Genomic DNA, 25,541 nt, shown 5'->3' on the forward strand with positions numbered 1-25,541 from the left:
CACGAAGAATTGAGGCAGTTCTGAAGGCAAAAGGGGGTCCAACCTGTTACTAGCATGGGGTACCTAATAAAGTGGCCGCTGAGTGTATATCTGTTGTACAGATGGACAGACAGATTGTAGAATAGATTTGTAGATTAGGTGCTTGCATGTTTACTCTGTTCCCTCCTCCTCTTCATGCTGCCTACAGGTGCAGATATCAACTGCACCTGTGCCTTCATGTCATACATGCAGTATATGTTTCTCTCCCAGTTCTCCCCTTTTTTAAGCTCCAGTCTCAGCAGTAGACCCTCCATTTATTCACACATCAGTGCCGGCCATATTAACAACAACACATATGGCAGAAAGCATTTTGTCCTGGTCACTTCAGTCTCTGCCTACTTTCCAACACTTCCAGCAACTCATAGTCTTTGATTGGAGCTTTCCACAAAGGCAAATGTGCCCTGTGTGTGTGGTCCCCGGCCTGGGGGCTCTTGGCCCTGTCCTGAGTGCATCTTTCCCTGTGGTCAGTTTGTCTCCAGCACAATGTAACTACTGGGCATGAACCCAAACACTCCAAAGACCAAAACCAGCAACGTGGGACACCAACTGAAGCATATGTTTGCAATGGGAGCAGAGGGGATGGATGACAGGAGAGTGGAAACAGTTCGGTTTTATTTGTAAGTCAACATTTGATTTAGATGAAGGCATCCCTTTCTCCCAAGTAAATAAAACAGAAAACACAAAGGTATGTAAACTATTAAACTCACTTAAATCTAATGATGAATGACCGAGTCAGACATGCAGTATAGTATTTAATGATGTAAAATGACATGTATGATGTAGTTTGCAACATAAATGTTGGTATTCTAAACTCAGCGATATGTGGCAGATTTCCCTTCTTGTTGACATTTTAAATATAAGAGTTATTTCAAAATCTTGTTTAACCCTACAAAGGCTGTGTTTGCTAATTATAATCTTATCCTCTGTTGTGTTTACTATAGGTCACTTAGTGAATCACCTCCATGTGCTTTATTCTCACTGCACATTTCAAATAGTAATGACTTATGTTCCCCTTTTATTATACTCCAGTCACTATGATACTAATCTGCCTGTTTTATGTACTAAATCAATAAATTCTAAAATTATTAAAATGTGCACCACAAAAGGGTCCATACACAAGCATGTTGATAATATCGTTTGCCTTTGTTATACACTAGTTGTTGGATAACACACACACACACACACACACACTTCTAATCTCTTCACTGTACAGTGGGTATTTTAGAAGATCAGTAGTGTGTGACTGCATACTTCTGCAGAAAGACATTATTTCTTCCCTCAATTTCTCCTGGCAGAGATCTGAGTGTTTGACCTTTTTAAAATGCAAAGCGATTCTTCTACTCCAGAGATTGAACGGGAGGCTCATGATTGTGCTACTAAATTTGAGAGACTTAATGCAGTAACTCACAGAGGGAGAGCTGTTCTGCACCTAAAGTCTTGACTTGGTTACGGGAATACAATAACACCTCCAAGGGTTATGTTAATCTTTAAAGACGGGTTATTCTTATGCTGCTCTACTCTTTACCTTATTTGAATGAATATTTCACTGCAACCTTGAATCAGTCTTATGATTAAATCACCTTATTGCATAGCATTTCCTTTTACATGGCCCTGCATGTGTAGACTACTGTAAAGTTTGTCTTTTTCTTTGGTTTTTAAATTCAAAATAAACTGTGAAGATCTTTAATTATTCAGTCAAACCATTCACCATTGATCTTTTATTCTATCAAATAATCTGTTAATACTCAAAAAACCTTGTATATGCCACTGTGGATAACCATCCCACTCACACTCACTTATCTTTTTAGATAAACATTTCACATCATTTAACAGTTTCCCTCCTTGAGAAAGGGAAGGACAGCTAATTTTACTTCAACATCACTACCAGATGGAAATCATGTTAAATTGAGAATTTAACAATTAATGACACATGCTACATATGGGATATGGTAACAAGAAGCTCACAGGGGTGTAATTTAAATTGGATAATGATGTCAGGTTGTTAAAAGTGTTCCATTGTACTGCATGTACCTACTCCACTAAGTGTGCATACAGTGCACCAGTCTTTTAACACCACTTTTGAGGATGGCATAATAGGATTTAAACAAAGCCACACAATACCACTCTGACCACACTCCCATCTAATTATATTTCACCACATTAATGCCTCTCACACTATCCACAGCAGCCTTTAAAAGACACTGGGATACTGTCATTGGCTTATATTTATGCCTCCAATAGAATGCAAATGAAGCAGATTTACAGTCTTTGACTGGAGAATAAGTGTGAAAGCAGTTAATTAGACTTGTTGTGAGGTCTATGGATGTTTTTGTTTCCTCCTACAGCAGTTTTCAAGGCTGACTATATAAACTAGATGGGTATGTAATTAAGCTGAATGCAGGAAGTCATACAGTCATGAAAACAACAGTAGTACATATACTGTAAGGAACTGAAGGAAACAGAATTTAATCTTGCCTCCAATTACAAGACCATGTAAAATGTGACTAACTTGTTGGCATATTTTTCATCAACCTCCTTTTGTTTTTTCAAGTATGAAAGACAGTGTAAAGAAACGGATTCTGTGGGGTGTGTGTGGTCCGATTTATCCGTTTTAACTAATGATAATAAATTGCTGCAATGCTGAGGTTATAAAAGAGCAGACTAGATGGAACTAAGAGGTAGAGCTTCTTAAGTAATGATGCAATACTTGGTAATATTGTACAAATGTAGCAAACAAAACCAAGCCTCTGTTTAGTTGAGCTAAGTAGTGTGTTTCCAAGTGGAGCATAGAAGTGTCCATTCCTGTCGCCTGCCCCTGCATTTTTCCAAAAGACTGATAGGACTTAAATAAAAAAACAATTAACCATTTATAATTTCACACAGGACTTAAATGAAACCAATTAATCTTTTATATAACACAATGTTGCTGTTACGGCTATGACAGCTACGCTTAGAAACTTCAATTTCCTTCATATAAGCATGATGAGATATATATATATATATATATATATATATATATATATATATATATATATATATATATATATATATAAACTATTTTCTTGTTCTCTTGTGGGTGGGGTACTTGAACAGACTGATTCTTGTAGGTCTTTGTTTACAACCAGCCTAATGTAATTATGCTCACCACCTACACACAAATTAGCGTGCAAACTGTGTCAGAGGTTTGAAAAATACATGGAGGAATGCAACTTAGTGCAACGAGAGGTGTGATCTTCTAAGGCAGTGTTTCTGCAGCACTGCTCGATTCCACAATGTCAGGTCGGCAGACCTCCCTGCTGCAACACGGGAAGCAGGACTGCAGCTAACAAGCTAACAAGCTCCCAAGTACTCCATTCAAACACACATGTACAGTGCAGACACACACAAATACACACCCACAGAGCTTCTTAGCTAGGGAGCTCTTATCTCTACTGAACAAACTTCTCGAGTGATGGGAATGTTCTCAGGATGTTATCTTGTCCTCTGTAGAAATAAGATAGCAAGCCACCTTTATCACCACCCTCAGACTCTGGAGGGCCCCTGACCATTACTGGAACAAGGACCACTAGCTGTCAAGGGACACTAACCAACTGGCTGAAAAAAAGAGACTGCCGGGGAATTGAAAGTACCGCTAGTGTAATGACTGACAGGATATTGGAAGGACTCTTACGTAGTTTAGGCCAGCCAAGGGAGCCAACTCTTGTCTTGGAGGCCGTATTTGACTAAACAGTTGTTTTTTTGCACAGGATGCTACACAAGATAAAATAATAAGGAAAAGTCCTAGTGTGAGTTTTGACGTGTTATTAGAAGAATATAAGAAGAAAAGACAAAGCTCTAAAGAAATTGGGAAAGCTAGAGTTTAGTTATAATTGGCAAAAGAATAAACTGGAGAAAAAAATGTTTTTGATGGGAGATTTACCAAAACATCTCAACGGCAACTCTATTTTTAAGTCACATCTTTAATGAATAGATAATGGACAAAATGCAAAACACAACTTCATAGTGTCAGAACAGATGCCAAAACTGACACGAGAAAAAAATAGAGGTAGATAATGTAGACAAAAAGTGATTTTGCGGTGCGCACAACAGAGTGTCAAAACACACAGCAGCCTTTTTTTGAATAGAGAACCCACACACACACACACACACACACACACACACACACACACACACACACACACAATAAACACAATATGTACCAGTGAAACACAAATCTTCCTTCTGTTGCTGTCATTTTGACTGTCTGGCAAATCCACCTCTTGTTTTCAAAGCATTTCTTTCTCTAACAGGTGCAAAACCTCTCAACTCAATACATCAAAGAGACACATGCACCTGCAAATAAATCACAGCGGATGGTAAGAATCCAGACTAGGGCCTCCTAACACCAAAGAGGTAGAATTCAAAGTGTCTGATTTAATATTCATGAAGTGCAAGGCTTTGGTGTTGAATGCTTGTTTACTGAGATGTGTCTTTTGTCCTTGGGAGGTTGATATCTCACCAAGCAGCTGTATTTACATATAGGCCTACTTGCGGTTTTTCCTCTACATGATATATATATGCACATTTATATAAATATATTGCCTAACATAGTACATGCATTACACACAACCACATACTGACTAATGATTGACACACAATTTCAGTTTGCTCTCCTTCCACTGTGAAATATCAAAAGCCTTACCGCTGTTCTGACAGAGCTAATGAGAGTTTCTGATTTTTAAGTGTTGGTGACTTCTGTGCGGAGGAGTTGTTCAAGTTCCAGCAAGTCCAAAGCAAAGTGAAGTCTGCAAACTGCACCCACAGGGACAGAGGCGGCAGACAACCATTTGAGACCATAACGTACCAACTGTCTAACACAAAAGCACAGATGCTTACAATTAATACATATTTCCCTCTCATCAGCACCTCTTTTTTAGATTAATTTGAGTATGATCTGATACCCAAAACTGTGTACTGTAGGTTTCTGTCTCAGTGACATGGCAAAGATAGCGTTAAAATTGAGCTAGTAACCCTTTTTTTCCATCTGAGCACCTGTTTTATCAAAGATGGGGTCTTTGAAAACCCCTCGCCCTGCAGCTCTCTGTCAGTTGTGCACCTGCATCACAGAATCAGTTTTTTGGCAGCAACATGTGAGATAATCTCAAAGTGAAATCACAAAGAGTAGTAGCTCCACATGGGTGTGTCAGAGCCTTGTTGTCTTGCTATATAAAAAACGTGAGATGTATGTCCACTTTTAAAAGTGAAACAACTTCCTGAGGTTGGCGCTGTATGTGGATCAGTTAATGACAGCTAAAAGAAAGGTTGTGAGAGAAACCCATATCCCCGGTGGGTACTTCATGAAAGAAAGCAGCTGGTCAGAACATACTCTGGAGAAAACATCATCGTGAAAGTGGTTTGGGATACTCTTCACTTAATTGCCTTTCTCTCAGCAGTGTTCTGTTATTCTCCCACGCTTTCTCCTCTCTTGTAGGGGTGGCGCGCACGCGCACACACACACACACACACCCCTTTTATCGCCAGGGGTGAAATAATCTCATGCATTATACAACTCAAATCAAGCATTATTGATTTAGTCTTAATGTTGATATGCATAGAATAAAAATAGCTGGATTATTTTTGTAATTATTTCTCCACCCCATTGTTTCCAGAGCATGTACATTGCAGAGGGTTTTTTGGTTATTACATCACAATTTTTAATTTTTTTATCATTATTACTACTCACACAACTGGCTGTTGAACAACTTGGTGGATCATCAAGCTAACTGATTACTCATGTAGACATGGTGCTCTCTGCTGGCAAAACTCTGAACTACCAACAGTCTTCACATGGCTCTACACTGGCCCCTGATGTAAATGAAATTGCGGGTAATGTTGGCCCCAGGTTTTAATAAAGAAGAAAAATGTGTGGAATGAAAAAAGATATTATAGGTTTTGCTGCATCAATTTGGATTTTTAAAATTGTTTGTTTGTTGATAATTTTATAAAAGTGCAGTGCTTAATTGACGGATCGCTCTTTAAGTAATAATTAACTGTATTCAAGTTAACTATTTTGTAGTAATGATAGTCTGACTCTGATAAGAGTTTTAAAATTTAGGGAATATGACCCAGGCTATGTCATTGGGGTCATCTCAGATTTAGTTTGAGGGTTCCATTTTTTTTAACAGAAGGCTGTGTTATTAGTTTGGTAAATTGAGTTACCAGACAGGGAAGGTCTAACAAAAGACACTATTAAGTTGCAGAGTGAGAAATGTAAGATCCAATATTTTTGGAGAGCAATCCACACAGGAAGTCACTGCTGCTTGGTATTTAATCTGTGTGTCCCCCAATTTAAGAAATGTGTTATGCCACATTACTGAATTGCCCCTTCAAGTATGTTAACATACGAGAGAGTTATTTGAGTAAACTGATTTTATATATGTTTCAAGTATGTATAGATTATGTGTATAAAAAACATTTTAATACAATCAAATACAACTTGTCTCAAATTAGCATTGTGAAGTGTGCCTAAATATAGTCAGGAATATGATAAGATCCATTACTATTGTTAGTACATCAAAATGATTAACTATTTATTTTCCAGTCTAATTGGAGTTGTTGGGTGGAACAAGACCTCTTGAAACAAAAAAATCTGATGTTTACATTGTAATTCCATTTTTTGACTTGACAACTGGACCCCACCTAGAAAGTTCACTTGGCCCCCTCATTGCTGTCTCCTCAACGTATGTACGTACAAATGTATGTGCGTATGTATCTTAGGGCTTGGATACTGCTAAGCAGTTAGTAGCTGCCAGCAGGGTCTCTGAGAGATCGGAGTCATGTCGACCGAACCACATGACTTGCTCCCCTGCTTGCGCCAAAGCTGCCTCTGCCGACTTCTGCTTGTGGTTGCGGGGAAACCGCCTGGTGCTGGTTGGAACATTAACAGACTGCTTCACCGTCAAGTCAGTCTGTTGGACCGTGATGTTCCCTCCAGTCTCTTCAAGGCTGCTGTAAGCTCCATCTTGGCACAGGCAGAAATGGGAGTTGTGCTGTCTGTGATCATCAAGACACTTTCTGCGTCCTACACCCTGAAGTTTAAGAACATAGAAAATATGTAGTTTCCTTCCTTACATTTCATAATGGCCTGTATATTTCGTTATACTCACATGAGTGAAGACATTTATGTTGTCTTTAAAGGCATACTTGTTATCGTGGTCTGAGAATGGATATTCTCTGGATTTCTGTAAAGAAACTCATGAGGACACTCATATTGGGAGGACAGATGTAGTCTAATACAACTAAATACAGTGAAATTGGGATAATGAAGATTTTAAAGTGCTTTGCTAGGCAGTTCAATGAATGCTTTTAAAGCCCTTTACCATGACTGTAGGCTGCTGTGAAAAAACTGAACAGTTTTGCCAAACACTTTATTATCTACTATGCATACACACCTGCTGAGTTTTCCATTTAGGATAGCGCTCCAAGTTTAAAGCCTGAGGCAACGATGATTTACCCTGAGTCAGCATGATCCCAGTGCTTGTACAACCCTCACGACTCCTCATTTCATTTTCTGGGGAACCTGGATGAGCAAACTGAGAACAAAATGAAAGGAAAGCTAATTACAGAGCCATGTTTGAATGTTGTGATTTGTAATGATCTTATTATATGTGATGAAATTAAGAATGTCTTACCCATTTGCCATCACTGCTCATTGAAAAATATCGCTTTCCACCTTTTACCATTTTAACACAGTTTGAGAGTCTACTGATTAGTTTCACCAATACACCTCTCACACACACACATACACTGTTCAACTTAACAACTAATGCAAACACACTGGTGGCTATGGAAACATGCTGCTTCATACACAAACAACCTGAAATGTGATCTCCACTTGCCATGGAGATGTGTGTTGGAACTGGAATACAAAAAAATACAAAAAAGCATGCATTGTGAAATATTTAATTATAGCCAATGAAGTCATTAAATGTACTATGTAGAATTATCCTGTCTTTTTTAAATGTGGTGAAAATAGACAGTCTTTGTTGAGGAGCTCTACAAGTCAGCAACCAAGGTCAAAGGAAAGGTTTCTCTGATGGATGACGAAAACAAAAATAACATATACATATGTGGCTTTATTTTACACTGGATTTAGGAATGCACAACAACAAATAATCATCTGGGATATTTTTTTTTCTTCATTTTAGAAAGAAATGTTAATTATTATAAGTAAACTTTAATCCATTATTTTCAAATACACTTTTTGACCTAGGAAGTAAAACATTATTTACATGATTTTCTTTGCAAACAAAAATAGTTAAAATAGGCACCTAGTTAGTAAATACCAAGCCCTGACTGTACAACCCCAGCTCCTGTGATTTAAATGATGTGAACTAGATAAGCAGAGTTTTTTCAATGGTTTATCACCTCAAATCGTGCAACTAGAAGGATTCTTTTAAATTCTAAAGTAGGTAAATTTAACAAAACATACAGTCACTCCTTGGTCACCGTTCTAGAGTCACATTCGTGTAAGTATACGCATGACCAATTCGTTTTTCAACTACCGGCAAATGTAGAATGGAGAAATGGGGAAATGACCTAACCCTCACGCTGAGATCTGTTGTCTTCAGGATCCCATGGGAAATTAGACTTTTGCCAACGCTGATACATGGTTGTGGTCTGAATGTCCCTGATGCATATCTGTTGTATTATTAATACCAAAGACAAAAGGAGCAAAAAAATAAATAAGCTGAATTACATGTTTTAGGTTACCATCCAGGGTCCAAACATGTTCATATTCTTCTAAGTTGTGTAGGCACCCACAATGATATTGTATTTTGTATTGGCCAAAAAAGTGTAAAAATGTAAGTATGTCAAGTCTAAACATACTGGAATCCGCATGTAATAAAACAACCATGACCAAGTTTTTCATTGTACAACTAACAGTACCCTCCTCTCCAGGTTGGTAACTGTCAAAGAAAAATACCAAAGACATGACAACATCAATGTGTCCTGACATCAAAGGCAGCTACAGGCCTGTTCCTGACAATCAGGTTGAAGGACACACAATGCATAAAAATGGCCGCCTCTTGAACTGACACAGTGGTCCAGTACCACTATAACTGTCACAATAAGCTTATCGTGAAGGTACTTGAATGTGAGTAAACTGTGTGGAAATGAGTCACTTAATGGTATTAAATGACTTATTTGATGAAGGCTAAATGGATAGTTATCACTGCTTTGTTTATCACCGTAACAAAGACCTCATCAATTAGACCTCCTTAATTAGAAATGGTCAGAAGGATGCTCTTGATGAAGGCTCTTGGTGCCTACGAGGGTTTGTATGTGTGCAGCAATGAGGTGGACTAATGGCTTTCAATGAAGAGGCACCCATTTGTTTGCACCCACTACATTATGCATTCATATTTTAAAGAGAACGCTGATGCTTACTCAGATTTACTGATGTAGGCGTTTCTGTTTCACTACTCCGAGAGCTTGTCACCATGGGAACATACTCTTTTCTCATCTCCTTATCAAGGTGCTTCTTCAGCTGTTTGGCCAAACGTTGCCACCTGGTGAAAAGCAGTACTTAGCGACAACTTACCATCTCCAAAACTGTGGTTATGTTATAAGTTAGAGGGAGTAATGTTTGAGCTGTATCAGTTACACGGAGATCACATCCTCTTACCTTTCCTGTGTGTCGTTGTACTTATTCAACCTGTCTGCATCCCCCCTCTTCTCCTCCATCCACCGTTGCACAAGTTCTTCTTTCTCTCTCCAGGCCTGGGCCAACGCCTCATTTTGTCCTTTCTGCTCTGTACGAAGGGCGGCCAACTCTTTGGATTGACACTCTATGATGAACTCAAATTCTGAAAGGGTTGCCTTCAGGGTGTTACTCCCTTTAGCCAGAGTAAGTGCCTCTTGATGGTAGTGGGACACACTGAAAGAGCCAAGTAATGACAGAGTGATTTACTGTACTTTTGTCACCTTGTGGTACTATAACTTCCAACAATTAGATGTTGGATTGTAGATCACAAGTTTTTCTGCTAGTGAAGAACAACATGTGGCATAAACTGGATTTTTGTTTCTTTATCAAGGTGTCATGTGTTGCACCATGGGTGTGTCACTTTATTAAGTCCTGTCATTGCTTCAATAGGCCCAAAGTAATCATATTTGTATTTACTTTGTAAAACACATAGTGATTATGGGAAGGTTTTCAAAATATACTGGGAATTCAGCATTACTTGTCCCACAATGTCTAATACTGTAGGTGGATGTAATGTAAGGGACTGAATTAAAATTATTGGGTTGGCAAGGGAAGCTGAATCCTATAGAAAACTGTAGTACTCTCCCTATAATTCCTCAAGGCACTATAATTGAAAGAAAATAGCACAAAAAGTGTTTTGAGAAAACAGCTGCTAAATAATAAATTCCCAACAACTTTCATACAGTGCTTTAATGTGACCCAACAACCGTAGGTCTAGCACAGTGTTCATTTGTCTCTTTGGATTATAGGCTCTCAGTTTTGTTAAGATGCAGGGAGTAGACCATTAAGGCTGTAGTTAAAACTTGAAATTACCGTGACTGCCAGTATTGCAGTTCAGCCTCTTTCAGATATAGAACGGTGGTAAGGTCGGAGACAGTCTGGGACAGCTGGGGAGACAAAAAGCAATGATGAAATTATGTAATACTTTTACACCTAGATAGTATTTATTTTCTGATCATCAGCTGCATGTCTGTGGTTACGCCTTTAACAACTATTTGTGCAAACTGCTCCTGTCTATAGCGTATACTTATAGCTGAAATGGATTTCCTGTAGTCTGGGGCTTATTTAACCCACCTTTTCTTCCAGGTGTTCACTCTCTCTCAGTTGGAGTTGAAGGAGTCTGGTGTTTTTCCCAACTTCACGTCCACCTCGTTCTAAACTGAAAATAAAAAGCAGTGTACATATTTAATTAAATAAATGTAAAAACTGGAAATCCAGATATATATATATATATATACTGTATATCAGAAAGACTAGTGAAATTCCACATTTCTGACCTCTTAGACTGAACTTCATCCAAAATCTGTTTGCGAATTTCAAAACGTTCCTCCAGCTGAGACACTACAAGAAAACAAATGTCCTCAGGTTAAGACAATGAGCGCCCTATCACTACAAAAGGCTTTTATAGTAGGCTAAATATAAAACTTACAGCTTGTGAAGACGCCAACGAATGGGAGTTTCTCAGTGTGATCTCTTTGTTGTAGTCGAGCTCGCGCGTGATTCTTCCAGCTTCCCATCGTAACAAAAACTACTTTCTCACACTGCCCCCAGGGTGTCCCAACGCTGCCACTTGATATTGGTCAAAGAAGAAATTTTTGTTCACACGTAGCCGTCAGCACAGGAATGAACTGCCTGAAGCAACGTTTCACAGCTCCTCCCTGTCAGCTGATTCACATTCCTCTGCATTTGGCCTACAACTTCGGACATGAGCTGCCCCTTGCCATATCATTTATCACATGGGCCTAATGCAATATAATTAATTAGGCAATATGTGGAAAGTAGCCTCAAAGGGGCTACATTACTCAAATACAGTAATTAAGAACAATGTTAAGCTGCACTTTAGTTTAGCATGTCTATTAAATACAACTTTCAACTTAAACTTTACTACTTTCTAACTTTCAGAGGGAAATATTTCCCCTACATTTATTTGAAATCCACTACTGACTTTGGAACGTAATATTTTATGAATCTTAACACCTTGTATAATTTGTGTGTATGCAAAAAACAAACAAAACTTTATAACGAAGAACACTCTGCCACCTACTGACAATTTTTACTTTTTATTCTTTACTTTATGCTGTTAATATTTAACCAGAGAAAATGTTAGTAAAACTATGAAAGCAGAAAAATTGACATGTTAAAGAGTATTTTTACATACTTATATGTATCTGAATAAAAGACACACCACTGAATGTAAGATAATACAAATAGTTTTAGTATAATACATAGCCAGTAGGCCTACATTAAATAAATTATTATGTAATATCCTTGTCTAATATTATGTCATATCATATAATATGACAAAGGGCATTAAATCAAATTCAATTCAATTCAATTAATTAAATCTGTAGGTAGGCACTACTAAATCATTTGATTTAATTTATATACTTTTCCAAATAATAAAACTCTGTAAAATAATAAGCCCCCAGAACAAGAGCCCTGTACAATTTGGCTATAATATAGAACTGAACATACACACAATTTAACATAAAACTCTAACACAACACAACAGTTAAGACAAGTTAGTACATTTCTGAATAGGATGGATACATAGACAGTTAAAGAAATAGATGATAGAGGCTAGATACCAGACATGTAGAACGTACTCAACTCTTCTAGAAAAAGGCTGGGGAAGTACTTCCGGTTCATTCATTTTTCTCCATTAAGCAAGGTAACTGAAATATGTTCCGTGATATAAGCTAATATTATACTTCAAAAACTGTAAATGTTTTTTTTTTTAATCTGGAGATATTCCGATTGTCTAAGTAAGAAAAATATAGATTTTTGGAGTTTGTCTTACCGTAAGACCGGAAGTTGTTACTGCTCGCATGAACGTGTGCTGCTCTGACAACAACAGACTGACTGGCTGCTGATGGAAAGAGAATTAGCTGCAGGCTTTTTTGCCTAGTTAAGTAAGGGCTAAACAATACTAAGCTTAACAAAGCAACTACAGCCTCTCATGTGAGTTTAATTTAACAACCTTGTTGTGTAACAACGTCTATTTGGTACAACTTAATGAGTCAGCGGCATTCTTTCGCTGGTTAGCCTGTCAAGCTAGCAAACTAAAGACAACTTTATTGAAATAAGTGACGTATTTCTTTCGTTATATAGCCAATGCATATATGTGTTGTCTAAGCCATGGATAGGTTGTCTAATTGTTAAAAAAACAAAAGTTGGCAGTGTTGGCTGGGTTGAACTGTCGTGTGTCCAGTATGAACGCATCAGCTGGGGAAAGAGAGCCTGGGATCCCCCTGGATAATGCAAAGGAAGAAGTCAGTGGCCCTACCTGCACAGGAGAGAGCAGCAAGCATGTAAGTATCCAGACTAGAAAGGCTTGAGTAGAAGAATCTGAAGCCAACTCCCGACACAAGTCAGGGAGTCCTGTTCATAGTAAATTACTTCAAATATGATGTTTTACTTTGTTATTCTGAAGGACTCTGCAGTATGCGCAGGCAACAGTGAAATAAAGAGCCGTGCCGTTGTTAAGTACTCTGCCGCCCCGCCTCCTACCAGCTATGCCCTGCTGCAGGAGCAGACCGACCTGAAGCTGCCTCCTGCTAACTGGCTCAGAGAAAACCCCCAGCTGGGCAGCGCTGGCACCACTGTGTTAGGCTCCAGCAGCAAGAGCAAGCCTTTTTCTAGGTAAAACAATATGAGAAATACTTTTAGTGGTGTTTATTGTTCTATTATTCAACTGTGCTGGTCTCTGTAGAAAAATGTAGTTTTTGCTTCATACAACAAGTTTTGCGTCTAATACAACAGCCCTGCAATAAATAGGATGACTATATGTTCAGTTTTGGTTAAAATTCTTCCAGATATATGTTAATTCAACCAAATTTGATTGCAATTTTAGAGATTGTCTTGCTGTTGAATGGCGTTGCATTATACTGAGAGCCATTTGTCTACCCCATTTATCATTTATCAAGAAGCATTAAATACTTTTTAGGTTAGTATTTTAAGATGTGACTCGAAATGATCATGCATTGAGTAATGTTTAAAATGATTTGAAACACACTTATCTGTTATTGTTTGTGTGGGATAAAGGACAGTGTGTGATGACAGTTTAAGATCTTGTGAATATGTTTTGCTGAGACAGAAGATACAACTCTTTAGTTTGTACTAGAGGTTAAAAAGCATCACACTGTCTGCTCTGCTTATCTGCGGAAACCTTCTGGGCAGATGGTCTCTGTTGTTGCGCTGAATGCACTCATTAAGACTGATTAGTACTTTCTGGTTTATCCATCTTAGGCACAGTACATAATGGACTCCTGTAATGAATTCTGCCCTTTTGTCATTGATTTTACAAAACTATATTTGAAAAAGAAGTATATGTAATACAGTGTAGACACCACCAACAAGAGCCAGTGGATAACGTCAGCAAAATGTCTTAAGTCATTAATTAGTATATGATGAATCATGTACAAGTTATAGAGTAACATTTTACTGGAGTTACTAGTTGATTGATAGTCTGACCCTACTCCATATTACAATTCACAGACACTCTGTAGTGATTGAGTTTCTTTTCATCCTTTTGCAGTTTTGGGATGGCTTATGAATTCCTTGATTGCATCGGGGATGATGTCGACGTGGTATCAGACTCTGAGGTCTGTGAAGCTGTGGCAAAGCTAATACATCTTTCTTAGTTTGTGAAACAAGCAAATACAGCTGATGTTAACTTTGTTTTCTGCCACATTTAGAACATCAAGAAGCTTTTGAAAATTCCCTACAGCAAGTCCCACGTCAGTATGGCCGTTCACCGTGTTGGGAGAACGTTGCTTTTGGATGAGCTGGACATCCAGGAGCTCTTCATGCGATCCTCTCAGGTACAGCAAGGACTTATTCCAGACTTTTTCAAGTCTGGAATAATTGCTCAATAGCTAAAGACACAGAAATGGCACTCCCTAAGGAAAGCTCACTGTTGGACTGGCTCTAGTGGCTGTAATTCTGCACCAAGGCTGAATTTCTGGAAAAAGACTTCAGATACAGTATTAGGAGACCACTAAGACTTATAGAAAAGCATCCAAAAAACACCATGTCATGGGCCTGCCCAATTCGGGGGAAAAATATTAATCACGATTTTTTTTTGCTTAGAATTGATACCACAATTCTCTGACACAATTTTTTTTACTATGACACAACAAAACAAATTGGTAGTACTAAACTAAGGTTACTATAGTTTGCATTTTTCAGTAGTTTTAATTTAATTTTGTTTATATTTGTTTTCAAACTCCGTATAGTTTTAATTAGTTTAAAGCGGGTTTGCTAGTTTGTTTTATTTTTTGAAAATGCTAAGTTGTAGTTTTTATTAGTTTAATCTTTTTTTTAATAGGTTTTTTTTGTCGGGGGATTCAAAAAGGTCAAAAAAGCATTGTGTAATAAAAACACAACAAAAACATCATACAATTTTAGAAATATGTCTTCAACAATAACACCAGTACAAACAATGAACATAGGATGATGAGCACAGATATGTAAACAGTCGACACAAGACGCCGCAGTGAGTGCAGAATGTGTTTGACGTGTTCTAGGAGAAAAACTTAAATAGCCAACAGACACCTTGCGTATCACCACAAGCCTGTAAACATAGAGGCCTCAATGAAGAGAAGGGAGCACTGAAACCTATTTGATACAGTCTTTTTAAAACTCACAGAAGAAAGTAGTAGTGTTTGTGATGCTTTTTTTTTTTTTTTAATTGAATTCATTTTAAAATTAAATCTTGAATCGAGATTGTAATTTCCTAACAAATAATCATGCAGGCTACATGGGACCTTTTAAGTTTTTTGTTTAATCAATTTTATCCTCTCTGCTATTTGTGTGTTGTAGACAGGAGATTGGACCTGGCTAAAAGAGTTTTATCAGCGGCTAATGGATCAGAAGTGGCAGAGGAAAAAGAAGAGTAAAGAGCACTGGTATCAGAAAGCAATCTTGTCAAAGTTTCTCTACTACAGGTGAGTGCTTGGCGTTACTCGAATCATGGGGAAAAAGGGGTTTATTATGGGAGTTAGGTTGCACTTAATTTTAAGATACATCTTTTCCCATCTAATTTGAAAACAACTGTGTTTTCCTCCAGTATAAATGGTGATGGGGCTGCAGAGCCTGTACCAAACAACCCGAATGAAAGGGAGGTGGAGGAGGAGAATGAAGCAGAGGAGTTCAGTTCTTCATGGCCCACTGCCTTCACTAGCACAGCGTCTGATACAGAAGAATCGGATGCTCCCAAGCAGGTACAGCGTCTTAGCTGAACAGTTTTTTTGTGAGTCTCCAATGGGGAAGTGTTATTTTAAACTTATGTGAATTTCTTCTTGATTAGAAATCAATGTTTTGTGCCATAGCCATTCAAAACGTTCATTATTTAACAAGAATAATTGTATAAATAAGGGTTTTTCAATCAGATTGGCTCTTAGGTGACTGCTGAGCTTATATGCGTGAGGCTTTTGGTTGGCACTGCTCGCACTGACATTATACCTACTCTTAAATGTGCAGGAAAGTGTTTCTATGGACAGCAAGTTTGCTCTGGGCCAGGTGACATCTGTACACAAAGAGCAAAACCTCCCTATGCTCTTTAACGAAGGGGAGAACAGTCAGGTAATACAACCTCTTATTCTTCCTTAGTTAAACAGTATATTACTATAGTTAGTAGCTTGCGTCTAATGTCTGCATACGCTTTGATGTTACTTGTTTGACAGGGTTTAAGAAACGACTTTGTGCGAAACATTATGTGGACATTTGAGGACATCCACATGTTGGTTGGGTCCAACATGCCTATTTTCGGAGGTGGTCGCTATCCTGCCGTCAGTCTGAGACTCAGGTTGGAATTTTAAACCTTATGCTGTCATTATGGATCTGAAATGAAAACTCATTCAGAGGGAAAATGCTAATGTAATCATGTAATTTTAATTGTATTGTACTTCTGTTACCTTCTGTTACCTTCTGTTTTGGCCTTCTGTTAGATGTCTGTGTCAGCAAAATAATGCAAATGAACCTATACAGATAGTGGCACAGTTTTTAAATTAGTTTATCTGACCTCAGAAGGTTAAACCACTAATGTAATTTTGGATGCTGCAACCTCATCAGAATTGCACGTTGGTTCCACTACATTATTCTTGCCTGTACCTTGTGTGCACTATAGGATAATTAGGCTGGCTTTGGTTCCGATTTGCCCCGTTTGACATTCGCAGGTGCGTTCCAGAGTTGAGGCTAGTCTGAATCGATTATCTGCCCATATGATTTTGTAGTGTGAGGGGTTTACAGACTACCTACGTCGGCCGACCGGCACAAACACAGGTCTTTCTAATCATTTGGAGTGGGGGAGCGTCTTTAGGCTGTGGCCGGGGGCTCAAAAAAATTGAGAGCTGCCTTCAAGTGCGGTCAGAAACATTGAAATCTATATATGATCAAAACGAAAACAGTGATTGTGGAATATAAATTGTACTTGTGCCTTGTTGGGTGGTTAAGAACAAAACAGGATGTCACACAAAAGTCTTTCAGTTTAGGAGAACGCCAAGTGGGTGGTGCTGCGTATTAACCAAATCGTCTGGTATCCACATTCTTATGATTAAATATTTAAAAATTATATTAATCTATTGCTAGGTCTGTGGTCGCCCACATTTTTTTAAACTCATTTACATTTTTAAAAGTTCTCTGGTGAGCACCAAGCTTTGATCTGACATCTAACCTTTAACTGTTTTACTGTGTTTTCAGGGACAACAATAAACCAATCAACATTCTGACAGGTATCGACTACTGGCTCGACAATCTGATGTGTAATGTCCCAGAGCTTGTCATGTGCTTTCACGTCAATGGCATCGTTCAGGTTTGTATTAGATTTATTATTATTATTATTGTTATTATTATCTGTTTGACGATTGCCATAGTTGATGTTCACAGAAGAACGTGCGCTCTATTTTTTACGTTAATCTTTTAATGGCAGTAACATTGTTTTTAACATCACAGATTTTCTAAAAAGTGGTAATAATTGTCAACATTGTTTTTGCCTGTATGGTTTTGCAGAAATATGAGATGATAAAGACAGAGGAAATCCCTCATTTGGAGAACTCAACTTTCTCCACGAGGGTGGTGAAAGACATCGCCCAAAATATCCTCTCGTTCCTCAAGTCCAACTGCACCAAAGAAGGGCACACTTACTGGCTTTTCAAAGGTGGGACATAAGTAAAGAGGAAATATTACAAGTGTTCATATTATGCTTTTTGGCGTTTTTTCCTGTCCTTTGTTGTGTTATATATTATTTTGTGCATGTAATAGGATTCCAAAGTGAAATAGCCCAAAGTCCACCCCAAAGGGACTTACCATCTTCAACAGAAAATACTGTTCATAAACTGCTCCAGACAGCTCTATTGTAGTTCAACCTTTACTTCCATGACACACGCTATTAGCTGCTAGCGTGGCGCACACTCATACTCTGCTTCCGATTAGCTGGCAGTCCTTACCTAGCTACTGCGCATGTGTGATTCAAACAACTAGTGAACAGAATTGTGATGCCTCATTCTGTAACTAAAACAGAGAGGTCAACACACAGTGAAGAGGAACTGCAGCAATGTGAAGTACAACTAAAATATGGTGTTTTTTGAAAATTAATCTGATAACTTTTATGATAGAACTTCAAAATACAGTTATGAACTTGAAAATGAGCAATATATGAGCACCTTAAGTCCATGTATTAAGTCTGTACTGTTCTGTGCGTGCTATGCACTTGTCTCTCTTGTGTTTTTGAATGTTATTTCTTGAATCCACAGCGAGTGGGAGTGACATTGTGAAGCTTTATGATCTTACTACTCTGTGTGAGGAGGCGGAAGAAGAGAAATGTCAGAATCCCTTCACTCTTCCCGTTGCTGTTTTGCTATACAGGTATGTCCCAGGATAGCGACTTTGTGCATCACAATTAACGCAAGTGTACAAACTGTAATGAGTTCTATCTATTTTTTATTTTGTGGTGCAGAGTTGCCAGCAACTTGATGCTGAAAGCAAGGCAAAACAGAAAGCACTACGGCACAATCAGAACTCTGCTTTTAAACTGCGTCAAACTTCTGGATCAGGAAAGGCACCCCCAGGTAAACTTGAATCTAAAAAGAAATTCCACTCTTATTTCAGAGTTCGATGGAAGTAGGACAGACTCGGTGGAGGAGATGATGTGCAGCAAAAGTCCTGTACCGGTTTCAAACCCAGACTCTGTATTTAAATAAAGGATGAGCTGCCAGGTTAAATGTTAGATGGGTAGAAAACTCACACGGAGAGTCCTTCTTTAGTCATCACGCGTTCCCATTAGATTACAGCCGTAGTTTGAATACCTATTTAGACTTGATAGATTAGATTTGAAAGAACCTGACTCCAGTCCTGATCTCATCCATCCTGTTTAGATCATTGCTTCCGCACACTACATGCTGTCAGAGCTGTTTCAGCTTGACGAGCCCCCAGGAGAAGATGGAGGGGAGTCCCTTCGGGGTGGCGGCTCAGAGGACAGCTACAGCGACGAGGACAGGGAGGAGGAGGAGCTGACGGAGGACAGTGACGAGAACGGCTCCTACAGCTCTTGCTGCAGTCCACATGATGACAGTAAAGCTGTGGCTGTGATCCGCTCCGTTTGGGAGCTGTCGGTCCCCGAGAAATACAAATCCACTCACCAGATCAGAGTGAGTGCCTCTCTAAAGTCTTTTCTCTCTGCACAGACCTAAGGGAACAGTGTGGAATATACAGATAAATATGTTGTCCGTAAACACCAAGGCCTACTTTTCCCTTTTGTGATTCCTGCAGCCAAGCAGTGCTTTCCCTGTTTCTCAAGACAAGGAGGAGAGATGCAGACATGTCCTGAGCTACGTGCTAAAAGTGAGTCTCTGCGTGATATTTATGTTTAGTGTGCATACAATGCTAATAACATGATGTGTCCTCTACTGTGTCAATAATCGCTGTAATACACTACACAGGGGCTGAAGGCAGTGGATGGCACTATCAAGAGGGAGAGTGATCTCCCAGCTGCAGACCCTAACACGCCCATTCCTCTTAAATATGAGGACAGAAGTGCAATTGGAGCCTGTGCAGCCGAGCAAGGCATCTCTCTTCTTCTTGAAAGAGGTCAGTCTACAGTCCTTATTTTAAAATTTTATACCGCATAATAAAACAGGAAATTGGTAAGCATATGGCATACACGGTGGTTAAAATCTATTGAGTGTCTTTTTTCACGAAGTACCTAGAGGGCCTCATTTTAACAATCTAAGCGCATGGCGCGAGTGTGTTTAGGGCGTGTCCAAATTCACTTTGCTAGTTTGATGGTGTAAAAAAGGGTTGTACTTAGTGTCTTCATTAATTCATAGGTGTGTTTTGGGCATAACATGCAATAAACCAATCAGAGTTAGTGTCATGTCCCATTCCCTTTAAAAGCCTGGCGTGTTTGTACCTTGGCAAATTGCTATTTTGATAGCGGATTTGCACCATAATGTTTTTATTTTTAATCGTGTGTGTGTGTGTGTGTGTGTGTGTGTGTGTGTGTGTGTGTGTGTGTGTGTGTGTGTGTGTGTGTGTGTGTGTGTGTGTGTGTGTGTGTGTGTGTGACAAGCATAGTGTGTGACAAGCATAGTGTGTAACAAGCATAGTGTGTAACAAGCATAGTGTGCACGCGCTGTGCACAATCCTAGGTGCATTTTACTAATGCACTGTTAAATAACAATGAAATGCTGTGTTACTGACTTTAGACCAGGCTTTTGTTGGTCTATGGCGTGATCACTACCCGCTGCCGCAAGATAACATTGCGCCAAGAATTCACCTGAACACACCTCCCTGTAAGACCATCATGGCCATGGGTGCAAAGATAGGCGCAGGTGCATTTGCGATTTAAACGACGCGGGCGCTGGACGGGAAATTGACAACTGCGTTACTAGAAAAGACACTTGTGTTGGACTTTGCTCTGCACCGGGTGCAAGATAGGAACCATCTCTCAACCCTGCATGCTGTCTTTCTCCCGGTCTTCCAACATATGTGTGTGTGTCACCAGCGAGGCTGTTGCAGGCAGACCACCCGACACGCTCAGGGATGATCCCCGGCTCGTGGCAGCACCGCATGAAGCTGCAGCTCTTCCTCAAAGCCTCCAAGGCCTACTACGTCCTGTCTGATGCTGCTACTAACTTGCTGAAGTACGGCCGAGCCCTGCGCTACATCAAGCTATCGCTGCAGTGCTACGGTAAGTTCATTTAACTCCGTAATACACCAGAAACAATTGGAAATGTCTTTATGATAGTTACGGATTTTCAGTAGTTTCATGTTTTTTGTCCATACGTTGCTGAAGATTTGTAGTTTTGTAATTTCTACCAGACTACATTTTGTATTGTGTTAGTTGTGGCTTATTTACGTAATATATTTATTCAGTTAAAGTTAAGTTGAATAATTGAGTACTATTATAGAATAAAAAACCTTACATCTGATTGAGTCTATTTTAAAACTTTTCTTAAACATTCACTTTTGACTCCTCATATAATCCTTTTTTTTTTTACATCTTGATTCCGATTACTTGCAGCTCTTTAAATATTTTATGTGGTAATATATTTATATCTCTTTCCCCTTCGTCCTTCTTCTATTGTTTCCTTCAGATGCCTATTGTTCAGTAAGCGGAACACTGCACCCGCAGGTGCTGCAGTTTCACAGCCAGTGCCTGTCCCTGTGTGGGGACATCCAGCTGATGTTGGCACAGAATGCCAACAACAGAGCAGCCTACCTGGAGGAATACAGCTACCAGACCAAAGAGGACCAGGAGATCCTGCACAGCCTGCACAGAGAGAGCAGCTGCCAGGGTCGGTCACTAAAGACAGACGATCATACAATCATTACAGCACATAGTGTTTGGCTTTCTTGCCTGATGTATTGAAATCAGGGGTGTTTGCAAACACCATATCCTGGTGTACACCGTCCTCTTGTTTGTATCAGTTCCACCAACATCATTCACAATAACATTTCAGAGCTTGTTTTACCCACATGTCATATCATTTTTTTGCCTCGTCGTTGTGTTTAGTTACTGTTCATTACATTTGTCAATGCTTCTGCTCTCTACCCCCTAGCCTTCAACATGGCAGCGGACCTGGCCATGGACCCGGAGTACCAGCTGTTTGTTAGCAGTAAGTGCTACGAGGCAGCATATGAACTGCTTGTCTCTGAGGCTTTAAAAGATCATGCCTCAGATCAGCTGGCTCAGGTGCTCAAAAGGTTGGGAAACATCCACAACGAAATGGGAGTCTACTATATGAACCAGGCTGCAGCCATGCAGACTGAGAAAGAAGGTAGGTTGGATAAAACGGATGGAACCAATATACTAAGTGGACATAAAAGAGTACAATAACAGTTATTCATTTGAACTTGCATGAGTCAGTTGAAATTAAGATACTTCGCACTGGAAATTATAATGTCCAGTAAACATTGTATTTTGCTCCATTGTCCATGTTGCTGTATCTAACTGACTGCCCCCCCCCCCCTCGCCTTTTAGTGAAGAAGTCGGTGTCAGTAGTAGAACAGGAGATGTGGAAAAAGAGTTTTGCCTTCTTTGAGAAAGGCATGAAGAACTTTGGGGCCATTGAGGACAGCACCAACACAGCCTTGCTGCTGTGTAATACTGGCAGGCTGATGAGAATCTGTGCTCAGGCCCACTGTGCCCTGTCCTCCGACCAGAGCAGAGGGGAGTTCTCACCTGAAGAGGCCCTCTACTACAACAAGGTGCAACGTCAAACCCTTTGTCTTAAACTCTGCGTTGAGCATTCACACTGAAGCAACAATATCTGTCTTTTTATAAATGTCCCTCCACTAACATGCTCTTCCTAATACATTTTTTACCCTAGGCCATAGATTACTACTCGCGGGCTATAAAGTCACTGAAAAGCCGAGACAACCATTCAGCAGTGTGGGACAGTGTAATCTGGGAGCTGTCCACTACCTATTTTACCCTGGCTACACTTCTGCAGGACTACGCCCCGCTGTCCAGGAAGGCCCAGGAGCAGGTGGGTTTGTTTTGCAAATATTCTAAATTAAGTGTATTTTAGGAAAAAACATACACACATTTTGATAATCTTGCTGAACATCATATGTCTGTGCTGTGTGGCAACCTTTATGTCCTCAAAAAAATCAATGTTTTACAAATGTCAAGAAAAGAATATCAAGATCATTGATGCCAAAAGGTAATCATGGTGAATATATATATGTGTGCATGATTAGCTGTTTTAGCACCAGTAATGGCTCGACATGAGATCAAATTTGAAATTATCCATCCCTGTGTGCGTTTTCCCAGATTGAGCGGGAGGTGACGGAGGCGATGATGAAGTCCCTCAAGTACTGCGACCTGCAGACTGAGTCGGCTCGGCAGCCGCTCTACCAGTACAGAGCTGCCACCATCCACCACCGCCTGGCCTCTATGTACCACAGCTGCGTCCGCAACCAGGTGGGAAACACAATTATTTTTTTCTTAATGTCCTGAAGTTTCTCTCCTAACACCTGTTATAGTATAACAGCCCCAAAATAAAAAATACAGAAAGCAAATTACATGACAGTATCATATGAACAGAACAATTGTACAATTGTAGCAAAGTCATGATATACATAAATACAAAAACAAATAAGAGATGCATCTTTGCTATCACCCTCCAGTATGTTTTTGTGCTAATAATTCATAGTCTTAGCTCACCCTTTTTGTTAACGCCAAAAGACAAAAGGTTATTTCTTACTGAGAAAAAAAGAACACACAGACTAGAATAAAATTACTGGTGATGGGATGTTTGTGTTTCATACTTACAGCAGTATAATACACACTAAAGGATGTCTGTGTTTCTGGCTGTAATTGGGTGACAGGTGGGGGATGAACACTTGAGGAAGCAGCATCGCAGCTTGGCAGAGCTTCACTACAGCAAGGCTGTCTCGTTGTTTCTCAGCCTTAAAGATGCACCGTGTGAGCTGCTCCGCACGCTCTTGGAGAGGGTGGCCTTTGCTGAGTTTACCATGGCAGGTGAGCAACTACTGTCAGCGTTTGGTTTTGCCAAGAGAACATACTAGCATTTGAATCAGTGGCCTCTTAAGCGTAACGTTTTTATGTGTTGTGTTTCTACAGGTCAGAGCAGCAACGCGGCTAAGCTGAAGAGCCTGACTGGAGCAGTTGAGATCATGACAGAAACACGCCATGCTTTCCAGCTGATTCAGAAAGAGCTGCTGGAGGAGCAGACAGAGGTACATTTCAGAGTAGCAGATGGGAATGCTTTCTCATGCATCTTTGCTTTCTGGATCACACGATGTAACCTACAACATCTTTTCCTTTCACCTCTTGTGCTGTAGTTGAGTGAACCAGACCCTGCTGAATCAGCAGCGTGTCCTGATGTGGCTGCTGGTCTCGCCTCAGGACTGAACCTCCAGGAAGTGATGAAGTTAATTGCCGTGTTTGAGCCGAGTTTCTCCTTCCTGCTGCTGCAGCTAATCAAACTGATGACGACGATGAAACGGAAACCAAGGTGAGCATGGAATACCCTTTAGGTATCTCATTTCCTTTTGAACTTTCACAATGTTCACTCCTGACAAACCTGTTTGTGTTTATTACAGCAATAAGGATGAGGAGCTGTTGAAGACCTATAAGAATGTGTACTCCAAGCTGCTGCGAGCTGAGAAAAACACACCTCTCCACAGCCGTGTCGAGCTCCACATAGAGCTTCTGCAGCAGCTGACCCCGCAAACAGGAAGTGACGACACGGGTACGGATTCATGATAATTACATAAACCATAGCAAGTAAGACACTCAAGACCTTAAGTCTTCTCTAAGCCCCACTTGGGGGAAGACTTTGAAGACTCAACAACGTCTTCTCAAAAATGCTGTGACAGAAAATGATGATTTATAGAAACCATTATTAATAGGCACATGCTCAGGCAACACCGTCCTAGTCTGAATTACACTTTCAAAGCTAATTTCACCTCCTGCGCCTTTTAAAAACAAATTTATCTTTTTCTAACATTTGCATCACAGGTTTTGAATTGTACATTTATGTAACAAAGAGTTGTAAATTCAGAAGATATTATTTAAATTTTTATCTTATTGCTTAAGCAGTTATGGGCCACATGTGAAGCTCCTATGTGTGGGATTTGTTGTTGAATGTCCCATCATCCCCTGGATCGCCTCATTTTTCTCCAAACAAAAACCTACGGCATACGAAAGATTTCAAAATGGTATAATCGCATTTAACTCCTACACACAGGCGATTAAAAAGAGAGAAATTATTCAGCACATGCTCACGAAAGTGATGATTCATCTGAATATAATTGGTATTTTTGATATTCAACAATACCAATAATGCTGTGAATAAAATAGATTGAAATGTGACTGAAGGCTGACAAGTTAAAATAAGATCAAAAGTGTGCAATAGTTTGGCAACATTCAATGCAAACTCAGGCTAGCCTGTCCATGGATGTTTGTATACATGTGAGTTTATATCAGCTTGGTTTGCTGTGACATGAAAATAAAAAGGTTTTTCAATTTCATGTGCTGTATTTCTGGAAATGCTCCCACTCATGATATTGTATATTGTACTGTATTATCATCCTAATGCTAATGTGCTCTTGGGCAAATAGGACACATCCAATTAACTTTTAGTTTAGTTAATATTATCTTTGGATAACAAATATACATTATGATCTAACATACTGGACTATTATTTGAATTTTTTATCCTGACATTTAAACATTTGCTAAAAGATCTCAAAACCTTGAAAAGACATTCATAGACAAGTTCATAAAA

General features: G+C 39.4%; 2 protein-coding genes across 4 annotated transcripts; one reads left to right on the top strand and one right to left on the bottom strand.

The window, feature by feature from the left end:
- Positions 1-6,501: 6,501 nt before the first annotated feature.
- Positions 6,502-11,466, bottom strand: LOC117960803 (autophagy-related protein 16-1-like). 3 transcript variants are annotated; one of them, XM_034898992.1, is made up of 7 exons: positions 11,214-11,466; positions 11,062-11,125; positions 10,859-10,943; positions 10,598-10,671; positions 9,707-9,958; positions 9,469-9,590; positions 8,576-8,718 (listed from the first exon to the last, which is right to left on the bottom strand). In XM_034898992.1, exons 1-7 carry the CDS (start codon positions 11,299-11,301, stop codon positions 8,663-8,665), a joined length of 741 nt encoding a protein of 246 aa, XP_034754883.1. In that variant the 5' UTR covers positions 11,302-11,466; the 3' UTR covers positions 8,576-8,662. The 3 variants fall into 3 exon arrangements, with proteins under 3 accessions (XP_034754884.1, XP_034754883.1, XP_034754882.1); XM_034898991.1 differs by having other exon boundaries at positions 8,576-8,736; XM_034898993.1 differs by lacking the exons at positions 10,598-10,671; positions 10,859-10,943; positions 11,062-11,125; positions 11,214-11,466 and adding exons at positions 6,502-7,106; positions 7,185-7,259; positions 7,470-7,610 and having other exon boundaries at positions 7,710-9,590; positions 9,707-9,844.
- Positions 11,467-12,606: 1,140 nt separating this feature from the next.
- Positions 12,607-25,283, top strand: edrf1 (erythroid differentiation regulatory factor 1). Its single transcript, XM_034897811.1, has 25 exons — positions 12,607-13,095; positions 13,218-13,426; positions 14,322-14,388; positions 14,482-14,607; positions 15,608-15,732; positions 15,855-16,008; positions 16,268-16,369; positions 16,471-16,592; positions 17,486-17,597; positions 17,795-17,942; positions 18,538-18,649; positions 18,741-18,852; positions 19,159-19,431; positions 19,553-19,624; positions 19,723-19,870; positions 20,787-20,972; positions 21,379-21,579; positions 21,844-22,062; positions 22,266-22,492; positions 22,615-22,773; positions 23,061-23,210; positions 23,618-23,771; positions 23,874-23,989; positions 24,095-24,267; positions 24,356-25,283. Exons 1-25 carry the CDS (start codon positions 12,997-12,999, stop codon positions 24,516-24,518), a joined length of 3,729 nt encoding a protein of 1,242 aa, XP_034753702.1. The 5' UTR covers positions 12,607-12,996; the 3' UTR covers positions 24,519-25,283.
- The last annotated feature ends 258 nt before the right edge of the window (positions 25,284-25,541 follow it).

Source organism: Etheostoma cragini, chromosome 17 (assembly GCF_013103735.1).
Source record: "Etheostoma cragini isolate CJK2018 chromosome 17, CSU_Ecrag_1.0, whole genome shotgun sequence".
NCBI lineage: Eukaryota > Metazoa > Chordata > Actinopteri > Perciformes > Percidae > Etheostoma > Etheostoma cragini.

Bases quoted from the DNA above. Each gene is read 5' to 3' on its own strand.
- LOC117960803 (XM_034898991.1), bottom strand. From the start codon at position 11,301: ATGGGAAGCTGGAAGAATCACGCGCGAGCTCGACTACAACAAAGAGAT. The intron at 10,944-11,061 runs GTCAGAAATGTG...TTTTATTTTCAG, and splicing joins GATGAAGTTCAGTCTAAGAG to TTTAGAACGAGGTGGACGTG. The intron at 9,959-10,597 runs GTAATTTCAAGT...TGGCTCTTTCAG, and splicing joins CTGCAATACTGGCAGTCACG to TGTGTCCCACTACCATCAAG.
- edrf1 (XM_034897811.1), top strand. From the start codon at position 12,997: ATGAACGCATCAGCTGGGGAAAGAGAGCCTGGGATCCCCCTGGATAAT. The intron at 17,943-18,537 runs GTGGGACATAAG...TTGAATCCACAG, and splicing joins CACTTACTGGCTTTTCAAAG to CGAGTGGGAGTGACATTGTG. The intron at 24,268-24,355 runs GTGAGCATGGAA...TGTTTATTACAG, and splicing joins ACGATGAAACGGAAACCAAG to CAATAAGGATGAGGAGCTGT.